Source organism: Pteronotus mesoamericanus, unplaced genomic scaffold, assembly GCF_021234165.1.
Source record: "Pteronotus mesoamericanus isolate MK-2021 breed Mesoamerican mustached bat unplaced genomic scaffold, CSHL_Meso_final scaffold_83, whole genome shotgun sequence".
Lineage (NCBI taxonomy): Eukaryota > Metazoa > Chordata > Mammalia > Chiroptera > Mormoopidae > Pteronotus > Pteronotus mesoamericanus.
Genome location: NW_026555328.1, coordinates 328,500 through 341,225, shown reverse-complemented (window position 1 = coordinate 341,225; position 12,726 = coordinate 328,500). Strand labels below are relative to the sequence as shown.

At 63.4% G+C, this 12,726-nt stretch overlaps 1 protein-coding gene across 1 annotated transcript in view; it reads left to right on the top strand.

The window, feature by feature from the left end:
• MYRF (myelin regulatory factor) overlaps nucleotides 1-12,726 on the top strand; it is a 32,532-nt gene that overhangs the window by 7,687 nt on the left and 12,119 nt on the right. Inside the window, exons 2-8 of the mRNA XM_054563797.1 lie at nucleotides 4,669-4,756; nucleotides 4,961-5,224; nucleotides 7,519-7,580; nucleotides 8,456-8,735; nucleotides 9,702-9,952; nucleotides 10,048-10,171; nucleotides 11,879-12,074. Coding sequence (XP_054419772.1) covers nucleotides 4,669-4,756; nucleotides 4,961-5,224; nucleotides 7,519-7,580; nucleotides 8,456-8,735; nucleotides 9,702-9,952; nucleotides 10,048-10,171; nucleotides 11,879-12,074 — 1,265 coding nt within the window. The remainder of the gene's footprint in view (nucleotides 1-4,668; nucleotides 4,757-4,960; nucleotides 5,225-7,518; nucleotides 7,581-8,455; nucleotides 8,736-9,701; nucleotides 9,953-10,047; nucleotides 10,172-11,878; nucleotides 12,075-12,726) is intronic.

Here is a 12,726-nt window from a genome sequence, read left to right as displayed (position 1 = left end):
CTGGTGATGCCTCGGAGGGGCTCAGGAGAAGGTGCAGGGCCCCTTCGGAGGCTCTCTGGAGCCGATATACAGCAAGGTGGAGAGACATGGGGGCAACGGGCCAGCTGGGCAGGAGAGGAGACGGGGGTCCCAGGAGAGATGGGAACAGAGCAGCTCCCACTGATTGAGGAATGGCCTCATGGGCGTGAGGCGCCCGCCACTGTCTCACTGAAGTGCTGGGATTCCTGCTCCACTGATAGAAAAGGAAGCCAGGCCCAGGGAGGGCAGGTCCCCTGCTAAGGGTCACACAGCAGTGAAGGGGGGGTGCTACTGCATTAGCGACCAGGCCTCTTTGACCCCAGAGGTCCTTTAGGGCGTCGTGGGGGTGCCAAGGTGGGCAGTCCCCTGACCGCTACTACCCAGGCTCCCTGCCATTGCTCGGAGCCAGGGTGCCTGTCAGATTCCGACACCTGCAGTGGACACTCAGTGCAGCGGGGGGACAGGCTTCGTGCCCCTCAGCCCCAGGTTCAGAGCAGCCAGGCCTGGGCAGCATTCTTAGGCCCTGGCCTGCCTTGCCCTGCCCACAGCCACGTGGTTGACGGGATTTCCGCCATGTTTGGCGCATGAATTGACAAGTGCCCCATTGACGGGCAGGGGGGAGGGTGTGGGCAGGGCACAAGCCACCCACTGTGCCGGGTCCCCACCCTCCCCCGTCCCCCAGGACAATGGCCGAGACTCAGCCAGCGACCACAGCTGGTGGGGAGGGGTGGGCATGAGCACGAGGAGGGGGAAAGGGAGGGTCCAGGGTGGATGACCACCTGGGCCCCCACCCGCCCTTATCCTGCACCTGGCTCATGTCCCCTCGGCGCCCTTCTGCCCAGCTGAGTGGCCTTAAAGGAAGGAGGAGAGTGGAGGGGAGGGGGCTTCCTGACCGCAGCCCCATCCCAGCCCGCCTGGGAAGGGGCCGGGTCTGGATCCTGTTAAAAGCAGGTAATAAAGGAACTGATTAATGAGAAGCAGCCGGGGTGCATGGCTCAGCGGGGCAGGGACGGTACCTGGAGGGGCCCTGTCTGGCTGTGGCCCCTGCGCACAGCATGGCCGGGCGGAGGTCCCCGGGGCCGGCAGCCTCACTTGCCACTTTGCTCACTCATTCCATGAGCGTTCATCGAGTGCCTACAACACGCAGACTTAGGTGCTTAGATCCCTGAGAGATGGAACAGGGCGGGGCTCGGTCTGGCTCCCACGTCTGCAAGCGATGGCAAAGCATGTGTCCTTTCTGAGCCTCTGTTTTCTCATCTGTAAATTGGAGAAGAGGAAAACCACTTACCCCATAGGACTGTAGCGAGAATGAAGTATGAGTCCTAGAAAGTGTGTGTCATGGCAAGTGTGTGTCGGGCACAGATGGACCATTTGGGGAGTGGGAACTGTGGGCAGTGGACAGACCTTCCACCTGCCGGGGAGCTCTGTGCCAGGCAGGAGAGAGGAGAGCCTGATGAGAAAGCAGAAAGGAGGCCACCACCCAAGAGGATGGGAGAGGCAGAGGTGGCCCCAGGGAGGACCTTACATTTAAGCCAAAACCTAAAGGACGCCTAGGAACGGGCTTTCTGGGGCATATGTACAGGCCCCGATGTTCCCGGCAGGGTGGGGCGGCGCGGGGATGTTTGTCACAGGACGGAATGAGGCAGGGGCTGGCTGGACCATGGAGAGTTCCAGGAAGGAGAGCTGGGGCAGCAGCGGAGGCTGTGGCCAGGCAGGGGGCTGACCTTGCCAGGCCTCGGACCACGGAGGGCTCTGGCTACCCCGAGCAGGGGGAAGTTGTTGAAGGGTTTGAGGAGGGGGAGGGCAGGGATGCTGGTCTGTGACCTGGTGGTACCATGTTCTGGTGCGGGACCTTGGGAAGCCACTCCACCCCCCAGGGAGGTCTTGAAGATCAGCAGGAGATGCAGTTTCCTGCTGACAGGTATCTGTTGTTGGCGCAAGGAGGCTCCAGGGCTCTCTCGGGAGCCGTGGGGGAGGGAGGCCCCCCAGAGTGTGCCCAGGGGCCCTGGCTTCCTCCGGGGTTCCTGGGGGCGCTGCCCCAGCCTCAGGAATCCCTGGGCTCCCACAGACCCCGACCCCCACCCTGTCCACCTGGAACATTTGGTTAGAAACCCACAGTGGGGTTCATGGCGCAGGCTGGGGTCACCCGCCTGGTGGCCGGACCCTTTAAGCGGGCCTCAAGGGCTCCCAGAGAAGGAGAGGATGTGGGGTCAGTGTTCGCCAGGAGGCCCACCAACCCCCAAACCTCCAACTCCTCACCCACCCCTTGGCCCACCCCCATCCTGCTCCTGTGGCTCCCTCCTCCCACCTCCGTCACCCGGCCCCTGGCACGGGAGGGTCTCTCCTCCCCCCAACCACATCTGGTTCTTGTTAGGGTCTCCCAGGATGCCTCTGCCTGAGGCCCCCCTGAGCTGGGGGAGGTGGGCAGGAGGATTAGGGGTGATTAGGAACACTCCTGGCCAGGGGAGAAGGGGGAGGGAAAGGGGGCCCTGGCCTGTTATAAATAGCAACACCATGACTCCATCACCCCATCATTCACTGTGGATTCCAAGTTCAGTCTCCAAAACCTGCAGCCTCAGCAGCCAGAGCTGCGCTGCCCCTCCTGTACCCCCTCCCTCTCCCTCTCCAGTGCTTGACCCTTCCTCAGGCATCCCTGGGGTGGCCCAGGAAGGCCTGGAGGTCTCTGTGACCACATCTTCTCTCTCATGATCAGGCCCCTGCTCCTGGATTTGACTTTGCCTTGCTGTGTTGCCTTAGGCAGGAGACTTGACCTCTCTGAACAGAGGGGATGATGCTCCTAACCCCAAGTCTCCTGGGGTGATTGGGAGGTAAACCTATAAAGCACTTAAAATAGTATAGGCCTGGCAGGCAGGCAGTCCAAATGAGCCATCATTATCACCATCATTGTCACACTGCACATGAGGAGCCTGTGGGATCCTTGTGTATAATAAGGTCCTGTGATTATTTATTATTATTTTTTGTCTCCAAAAGTGCCTGGCACATAGTAGGTGCTCAATAAATGGGACCTGTGGTTAATGGGGGGTGGGGGCCAGAGCACAGACAGGCATTTTAGAGCCTCAGCCTGCGGACTGGTCATTCCCGGCTTGAGAAGCTCTCCTTGCGCTGGCCACATGGGGCCCTGGGCGGCCATTGGCTGTGCCGGGTGGGTGTCTCCTGTTCCCGGCTGGGCGAGCCAGGGGTGGGGGCCGCAGGAGGGCCTGTCCCAGGCAGCGCGTGACTCCTAGGAGGGCTTAGCCCTCATTAATCACCTAAGCGGGGCTCAGCATTCTTGAAATGCCGGCCAGGGCCAGGGAGGGGCCCGGGCGGGGGGCTCCTGGGGACCCCGGGGCTCTAGGGACTGGGGAGTGAGGTTTGCTGAGCGCCCACTCTGTGCCAGGCACCTTACATACCTTAACTTGTTTCGTACTCAAAATGGGCCTGCAACGTATTAGTTGTTTATATCCCCATTTTACTAATGAAGAGACTGAGGCTCAGAGAGGGTGTGCCCTGCCCCGTGTCACACCACGGGGAGTAGGTGAGCCAGGGTTTGTTCCTGGACCTGTTTGAGCTCTGCTCCCGGGCTCAGCAGGGGAGGGGCAGACCCTAGACTCAGGCCCTGGGGCCTATGGGAGGGCGCCTTCTGCCTCAGTGGGGCCGGTGGCCCAGGCCAGCGGTGCGGGTGGGGCCGTCTTCCATTATCGAGGTTGACACATCTCCCACGTCAGCCCCTTTATCACCCCGCCCTCCAGCTCCCCCCGCAAGGTGACCCTGGGAGGGGAAAGGCCAGCGCCTCCCCTTCTCCTCCCCGCTGATGCCCAAGAGCACTGGGCTGCCTTTCGGTGAGTCCCTCCCTTCCGTGGGGCTAGGGCCAACGGACAGGGCCCAGGGGAGGGAGGGCAGAGGAGCAGAGCCCAGTCCGCCATCATTTCCCGGCTCGGAAGCCAGGGCAAGCCCTTACCTCTCTGGGCCTCTCACCTCTGCAAAACCAGAGCTAAGCACCCAGCCCTGCTACGACGGAGTAATGGGCACGTGCAATGAGAGTAAGCAGGGCAGGGCACTCCTGATTCTGATCCCTGCACCCTTACTGTCTGGGGCCTGGGGTGCAGGAGGCTCCCCCAGCCCACGGCCTCCTCCACCCCCCCCCCAACAGGATGTGTCGTCCAGCCCAACCAGGCCTTGTGCTCCTGGGTGCCCACAGCTGGGCCATCTGGAACTGAGTACTGAACAGGGCAGGACAGAGTCACAGAGGGCGGCGGGCATCCACTGGGCATTCGACCCAGTGAAGCACCATGTTTGCTCTTCACAGCACCCCATAAGACAGGGGGATGATCGCCCCATTTCATAGATCAGAGGAAGGACTTGCTCATGTGAGGAAGCTAGAATGGGGTACGAAGGGCAAGAAGTGGCTTTCTGTGCCAGATCTGTGCTCCGGTCCCCGCCCTCCTTGGAGACTCCAGGTGGCCTCATGGGCTGGGAGAGGCCAGTGCCTCTTTTGGGGAGGGTGTCAGGCGGTGGACGACGGATGGAGCCACAGATGGGGAGGAGGCAGCCCTGCCTGGGGAGAGTTGGAGGGGTGGGCCCAGAGGCCTTGGAGTCTCCGGGAGCTGCACCCCACACCTCCCTGAGCTCACACCTGCCCCTTGCCCGCAGGCCACGACATCAACGGTGCCCTGGAGCCCTCCAACATTGACACCAGCATCCTGGAGGAGTACATCAGCAAGGAGGATGCCTCCGACCTGTGAGTGGCCCCAGGACAGCCTCGGCCCCACCCCCAGGCCCCCTGGCCTCCACCTCCCACCTGGGAGATGTGAGGGCCCCACCACTGAAAGCAGCTCCTGGTCCTTTTCCAGCGACTGACCCCTATGCTGTGTGCCCTTAGGGTGGGGACCCAGGGAGGAGCTGGGGTCCTGGCTGGCGCTGAGCTTCCCCCGCTTCTCCACAGCTGCTTCCCTGACATCTCTGCTCCAGCCAGCGCCTCCGCCTACGCCCATGGGCAGCCAGCCATCCCCGGCTCCAGCGGGGTCCACCACCTGAGCCCCCCTGGGGGTGGACCCTCCCCGGGGCGCCACGGCCCCCACCCACCCCCGAGTTACAGCGCCCCGCTCAACTGCAACAACAACAATGGCATGGGTGCTGCTCCCAAGCCCTTCCTGGGGGGCTCTGGGCCCCCCATCAAGGCAGAGCCCAAGGCTCCCTATGCCCCAGGGTGAGTGAGGGCAGGGATCGTGGCGGGCAGGTTCGATGCAGGGCCCAGGGGCAGGCGCGGTGTAGGGCCAGTGCCCGTGGGCCTGGAGGAGCTGGCCAAGGCCAGGCAGTGGTGACTGCCTGGTGGGCAGGTAAGGTGGGGCAGGGCTAGGCCAGGCTGAGGCGGGACTCGTGGCTGTGTTCCAAGGCAGTGGGCAGCACGGAGGGCTCCGCGCAGGGGTGTGACGGGGGCTGACGGAAGCCCTAGAAACACCTCTGAGAGCCGTGTGGGGAGTGGACAGGGTGGGGTGAAACTGGAAGCCCCAGTGGTTAACGTACACGGACCATCTGCACATGTGTGCATATCCACAGGCACACAAGCCCCCTTCCTCGCGCCCGCCCTGTGCGCTCCATCACACATTCAGCCACTGTTTACTGTGGTCAGAGGGATCCGGCTAATGGTGCAGATGTGGCGCCTGATGTTTTATCCGCCACCCCTAAGCCGGCCTCCCAGGCCGTTCCCCCTACATTAGAGGAGGCCACACCAACGGCCTGTCTCATGGGCTCCGCCTGGGTCTGGCCATGACCAAAGGTTCCAGGTGGCTACCAGCCCAGCCGGCCAGGCTCCCGGGTAGCCCATGGACACATACCCATGGGGAGAGTCAGGGAACTTGGGCTCTGCAGAGGGGCTTGGAGAAATGTCTGGGCTCCCCAGCTGGGACAGGGACCCTGCCTCTGGGCGAGAGGATAGTCAAGGGCCGGGAGCATGACACAGCTCACACAGCCTGGCTTCATCAACAGCCCCACCGCTGCCAGGCCTCTGGCTTAGTAACCACCACCTTGGTCAGGGCCTCAGCGTCTTCTCTGTAAAGGGAGCCCAAAATGCTTCTCCTCCAGGTATTGTGGGAATCCAGGGAGGGAGTGCGGGGGTGTTGGGGGCGGGGCGTAGCTGTTGCCTGGCTCACAGGTCTTGGGCAGTGGAGGCGAGCCGGGGCTGGGGTGTCGAGGTTAGCTGCCAAAGGCAGATATCCGCTTGCGTACTGGAGGCAGAGAGGCCGTCCCTCAGCCACAGACCCCAAAGGGAAGGCATGAGGGAAGACCAGCTTGTAACAAGTGCCTGCTGGGTGCGCGCTGCTGCACCCCACACCTCTGTCCCAGAGGGAAGCTCGGCTGGTCCTCACAGGGGGTTCTAACGGCACACAAGGTCATTGTGCTTGAGCAGAGAGGGAAAGGGCTTGTGCACAGCTGCACAGGGATGCTGTGGCCTGGGCCTTTCACTGCCCCACCCCTGCCAGGCCCTGTTCTGTGTGGTAAACAAGACAGACACGTCCCTCCTGCCTTGGAACCTGCGGCCTAGTTGGGGAGGGAGTTTCCAGCCAATAGCTCACCATGGGGCTCATGAGCGCCCCAAGGAGTTAGGAGGAAAGAACGCGAGGTCCTGTGGACTTGGGGCATTTGATGGCAGGGGTCATCGGAGGGTGTGAAAGACCTTGACACACTAGAGAAACCCAAGGCCACTGTCAGCGAGGTGCGGGGAGCAGGCGGGAGATGACAGACGCAGAGCTAGAGAGGCCTGGTCGGCAGCGTGGGTTCAGTCCCCATCACTCAACACTTTCTCTCTTGCCCTCGCACAGCCTGGGGGATTGGGTGGAGGCTTGTCTAGGGGAGCCCGGGCACTCTGGGGTCAGCCCCAGGCTGTGTCCATCGTGGCTCGGCACAGTGGTGGGAAGTCTCTCCAGGTGTGGGGAGCAGGGATGGCCAAAGAGCTGGGTCTCCGTGAGGCCACATTCTCCCCCTCACTGGACGAGTGCTGGGTTCATGCAGGACGTGTTGACCTCTCAGGGTTGAATTTGTTCTTTTGCCTGAACCACTGATAACACAAAACCTGCAAGAAAAAAATAAACCTGGGCCCAGCCGAGCTGGCTCCCTGCCCAGTCCACACCTGCCCCCGGTGGGGCAGGCCCCCGTGGACCTGCCCAGCCCCCTAGCACCTTGCGTTTCCAGGCAGTGGGGGCTTTAGTGGGTGCAGGAAGGGAGGAGCAGGCATCGGCCCTCAGGCTGGGGAGAGAGTCCTTGAACGCCTGCGCCACCATCAGGGGCACCGGTCACTGCCCCCAAGTGCCCCATAGGTCTGAGGGGGTGCTGGGCAGGAGCCGAAGGCTCCCCCCAACAACTGCCAGGCACCCCAAGGTGACTGGGTACAGAGAAATGGCCCAAGGGTGGGAGTGAGGAGACTGATGCCTCCGGCCTCTGGGGTCTCTGGGCCCTGCCCGCCAAGCAGCTGCCCTCCCAACAGCCCCTCCCCCTCTCCTGCAGCACGCTGCCCGACTCTCCCCCAGACTCAGGCTCGGAGGCCTATTCGCCACAGCAGGTGAATGGTGAGTCCAGCGGGCACCGCCCTCCCCCTCTGGGGTTTGGGCAAGTGGTTGGGGCGGCCTTATCAGGGAGGGAGGGAGCCAGGGAGGGAGGGGGCCAGCGGCTGCCCAACAGGCCCAGATTATCACTGGTCAAATACTCCCTGGCGCTGGCTATTGTTTCCCCATGGGCGGGTGGGGAGCCGGCCCTGCCTCTGAGCAAGTGTCCCTGCCGGCGATGCCGCCCGCCTGCCCGCCTGCGCCATCATGGATGCACCCTTTGGCGGTAAGTGGATGGTCGGGGAGGCTGTGGCCGCAGCCCGGGCACAGGCCTCACCAGCTGCCAGGCCCCCTCCCCTTGGGGGGGTGCTCAGGGGTGCTGTGGCCGCCAGGTGGCCAAGAGCAGAAGGATCACGGGCAGCAGTCTCCCCACAGCCCAGAGAGGGGTCAAGAGTTCTGTTTATCTTACCAAAAACATCTCTGGAATGCCTCCTGGGGAACAAAGGGAGCTGGGCCTTCCCCCTCAGGCTGGGGGGCCGGCCCCTGGGATCCTGGGTGAGGGGCTGCTGGAGGGAGGGTGCTGCTACAGGACTGCGCTGGGGGGTCTTGGTAGACTCCTTCCCGAGGCCCAGGGAAGGATCGGGCCGGAGGGGAGCTTTGGAGAATCCGGGGATGTGGGACGTCCCCCAGGGAGCAGCTCCCCAGCCCAGCCCAGAGGCAGGAGCTGGTTAAAATGGGGTGAAAGGCTGTCCTATTCTCCTCCCACATGGGACTGGTGAGAGGGCAGCCCCCAGGCTCGGCCCCAGAGTCTGAGGAATCAGGAGACCCTGCAGAGGCAGGCCAGGGGAGAGCTGGTGCCCGGGGCGGGTCTCTGATGCCCACCCCCTTCTCTCCTGCAGACCCCCACCTCCTGCGCACCATAACCCCCGAGACCCTGTGCCACGCAGGAGGGCCCTCCCGCCTGGAGCACCTGCCCCCACCTCCAGCCCACCTGCCAGGCCCCCCGCCGCCCCCACCACCCCCACCTCACTACTCCGTCCTACAGCGGGACCTGTACATGAAGGCGGAGCCCCCGATGCCCCCCTATGCTGCTGTGGGGCAGGGCTTGGTGCCCGCCGAGCTGCACCACACCCAGCAGTCGCAGATGCTGCACCAGCTGCTGCAGCAGCATGGAGCCGAGTAAGACTGGGCAGCCATCCGGGGCGGGAAGATGAGGTGGGGGGTCAGGGAGCAGCAGGCAGGACGGAGGTGGAGGTGGGGACAGGCATGAGCCCAGGAAGGGCAGAAGGCTCCAACCCTAGGACACGGGGTCAACATGAGTGTTTGCACATGCCCAGCAAGGCCGCGGGGATTTCCAGCCATGGCCAAGTGCTCACAACTGCCTTGTTTGGTGGCATGGCCGTCCCCATTGCCCATGTGGGTAAACTGGGGCTCCAAGAGGGGGATGTGCTTGCCTGGGTCATGAAACTAAGAAGGATGGAGTCAAGATTTGAACCTGGGCTGTGCTGTCACCGGACACCAGTGACTTTCCAGCCATCTCAGAGAGTCCTCGGGGTTCTGAGGAAGTCCCAGGCGCAGACCCAAACTCCCAGGTCTGACTCCAACCTGCGGAATTGTCTTTTTATGTTTTACATGTGGAGGTTTCATGAAAGATTTAGTTCAAGGCAAGATTCCACTGCCTAAACTTTTTGTCAACCAGAAGGGGAAGGGGCGCCGTGCAGCCCCCCAAGTCTTCAGCCCCTATGCCAGGAAACTCCTCCCGCCTTCGGGCCCAGGCCCCCTGTGGCTGGTTTCCGGCCGTGGGGGCTGCTCTCCGGAGAGCCGTGGGGGGGACCCTGAGAGTGACAGCCCAGGGAAGGGGCGGACTCGTTCCTTGCGCCAACGACTCTGAGTGCACTGCCTGCCAGGCCCGTTGCCTGGCGTGATGGGGACACACAGACAAGTCAGGTGTGGCTCCTGCCTTCCTGGGTTTCACAGGCTGCGGGGGCGGGGGGTAACTCAGTGACAGAAACAGCAATGGGGGAGCTCTCAGGAGGCATCCTCCAGGCTGGGCGCATCCTGCAGAAACAGGGAGCGGGGTCCTGCGCAGAGGGAGGGGGCTCAGGGGGAGCCAGCCCCCCATCGGGCATGCCTCTGTCCATCCAGGCTCCCCACACACCCCTCCAAGAAGAGGAAGCACTCTGAATCGCCCCCCAACACCCTCAATGCCCAGATGCTGAATGGAATGATCAAACAGGAGCCTGGGACCGTGACAGCCCTGCCGCCACACCCACCTCGAGCCCCGTCCCCTCCCTGGCCTCCCCAGGGCCCGCTCTCACCAGGCCCCGGCTCCCTGCCCCTCAGCATCGCCCGGGTGCAGACGCCGCCCTGGCACCCACCAGGTGCACCCTCACCAGGTACACGGCTGGCCTGCTAGACCCCACAGGGGGCTGACCCTTCTTCAAGCTGGGGAGCGGGTCCCAGGGCCTACATAGGCGTCCCCTTCCTCCAGGTCTCCTGCAGGACAATGACAGCCTCAGTGGCTCCTACCTGGATCCCAACTACCAGTCCATCAAGTGGCAGCCACATCAGCAGAACAAGTGGGCAACACTGTACGATGCAAACTACAAGGAGCTGTGAGTGACCTGTGCTGCTCCCCACCCTCCTGGCCACCCACCTGGGCGCCCGCCCCCAGCCCTGGCATCGTGGTCCTGGAGCAGGGCCTGGGAGCGCACTGGGAACCAAATGGCCTGTTTTACGGAAGAGCGGACAGGCTCAGGGCAGAGCTGGGGCAGGCGCTCAGGGTTTCTGACTCCTGGGCCAGCCCGAAGCCTCCTTAAGAAAGTGGTATCTGCCAGGGAGGGGCCAGTGGGGGCCAGGTCAGGGAGAAGTGTGTGGGTAGGTGTTTTCTGGCTTCTCTTTCCCCCGTGCCTCCTCCACCTCCTCCTCTGCATTCCAGGAAGGTAGCAGGAAGCTGAGTATTAGCAAGGCCCTTCCAGCAGCCCCCTCCCTGGAAGAAGGGGCCGAGGGGGTAGGGGAGGACTGGGTCAGAAGCTGCCTGGCGTTCCTAGCCCTTCCTCAACACCCACCTGGTTTCAGCTTCCTGGCCTGGCCAGGAGCCCTGTGGGACCACTCCCCTCACTTGCGCAGGAGGCCAGTGAGCGGGGAGAGTGTGGCTCCCCTCGGCTCACCTTGGACATTGCCAGGCCTGGGCAGGGTGGCGGGACTCAGGCCCTCTCACAGCTGAGACCAGCCTCCTGGAATTGGCACCCCAGGCTCTGTGGGACTTTAACGAGAAGCCCTCAGGGTAGTGGGCAGGGTGGGGAGGGGGAACGGGGTTTCCATGCTTCATTGGCTGAAGGGTCCCTTGAGGGCCTGCCAGGGTTGGGGAGAGGTCGTTAGGGGTCCAGCCTCTATGGCCTGGTGAGGACCCCCCACGCCACTCCTACTTCCTGGGCCAGCCCTGCCACCCCAGGCCCCAAGGCCAGGAAGCTGGCAGCTGAGGTGCCTGGTGTGGCCCAGGCACTTCCTGGGTGTTCTTCTGGCGCAGGCAGGAGGGTGGAGTCCCGGGAGGGAGAGGTGGTAAGCCCTGGGCCTTCCTGTAGACATTAGCCAGGCCCAGCGCCCTCCCCTCACAAACTGGAAACATTGTCCTTGCCCAGCTTCCTCTAGGCAAGCACTGGTCACCGGGCATCGGGCATTGGCAGCTGCTTGTGCCTTGGGACCTGGGTGGGCGGGCCAAGCTGGACTGGGGTACAGACTTGGAACAGACTCCCAGCAACAGATGGGCAAGCTGAGGCTGAGTGCAGCTGCCCAGGGCACCCCGTCCCCACCCGCACATATGGAGGCGTCGGAATGAGGATGTTTGGGGGCTTGAGGGAGCCTGGTGGGCAGGGGCTGGGCCAGCTCAGAGCTGGCGCCTGGTTCCACCGTTTCCATGGCAACCAGCTGTCAGGCGCAGTGAGGCTCTGCAGACCATCCCCTCTAACCCCATCTCCCACGAGGGTGGGGGCTTCAGGCAGTGTGCTGGGAAGGAGCCAAGTGTGGTGAGGGGCCATCATGCCCCCTCCTCAGGCCTTCCCTCCCACCTGGTGGGCCTCTGTCTCTTGCCCTGTTTCCCCCATCCCCAGGGCACGGTGGTCGGTCCCAGGCATGTAGAGGAAAGAATAGTGACTGAGATGGTAGAGCTGAGCCCAAGGCCTCGAGGGACTCAGCTTCCATTTCTGAGACGTGGGGGCAGCCCCGTGATCAGGGGTTCAGGGTAGGAAGTTGGCACACAGGCCTGTTGGGGGACCCCGGGCCCGGCTTGGAGGCCTCTGGTGAGCGCCCTTCCTTGCCCCCAGGCCCATGCTCACCTACCGCGTGGACGCCGACAAGGGCTTCAACTTTTCGGTGGGTGACGACGCCTTTGTGTGTCAGAAGAAGAACCACTTCCAGGTGACAGTGTACATCGGCATGCTGGGTGAGCCTAAGTACGTCAAGACACCCGAAGGCCTCAAGCCCCTCGACTGCTTCTACCTGAAGCTGCACGGAGTGAAGGCAGGTTTGGGGGCTCAGCAGGGAGGGGCGGCCAGGGGGCCTGGGGGGCTCTGGGTGGAAACTCTCAGGGCTGAGTCCACCCCTGCCACTCAACCGTCCCGTCTTTTCTCTCTGTGATGCCTCTTAACCACTGGGCTCCTCGTGTCCTCCCCCATCCTGACCCCAGGTCTGTATCCCCAGCCAAGGCGCCCTTTCCCGACCACTCTGTCAGCCGCCACATCCTCATGTCCCAAAATGACTGAGTCCCCTGCGAACTTGCCCCTCCCCCAGACTCCCTTCTCAGGAGTAGGGCTCCAGGGCCCTGGCCACCCAGGCCGTAGATCCGGGGCCCGCTTGCCCACACTTCATCATGCACCGGGCCATGCTAACTCCTCTTCCCGGACAAGGCCACCCCCTCTCCTTGTCTGAACATCCACAGCACCTTCCACTCTGGCTCCCAACTCAAGCCCCACCTGAGACCCAGGTGGACACGGCACTCCCTGCTCCTCTGCGGCCCCCAGTGCCCGCCTGGCGAAGCCCCGACGTCTGAGCTGAGCCCACCAAGGCCTTCGGGGTCTGGCCCCGCCATTGGCTGTGCCCCAGGCTGCTGTGTCCAGTCACAGCCCCTGCCTGTCCTTAGCGGCTTCTGCTCCTTGGTTAACCCTCCAAATGC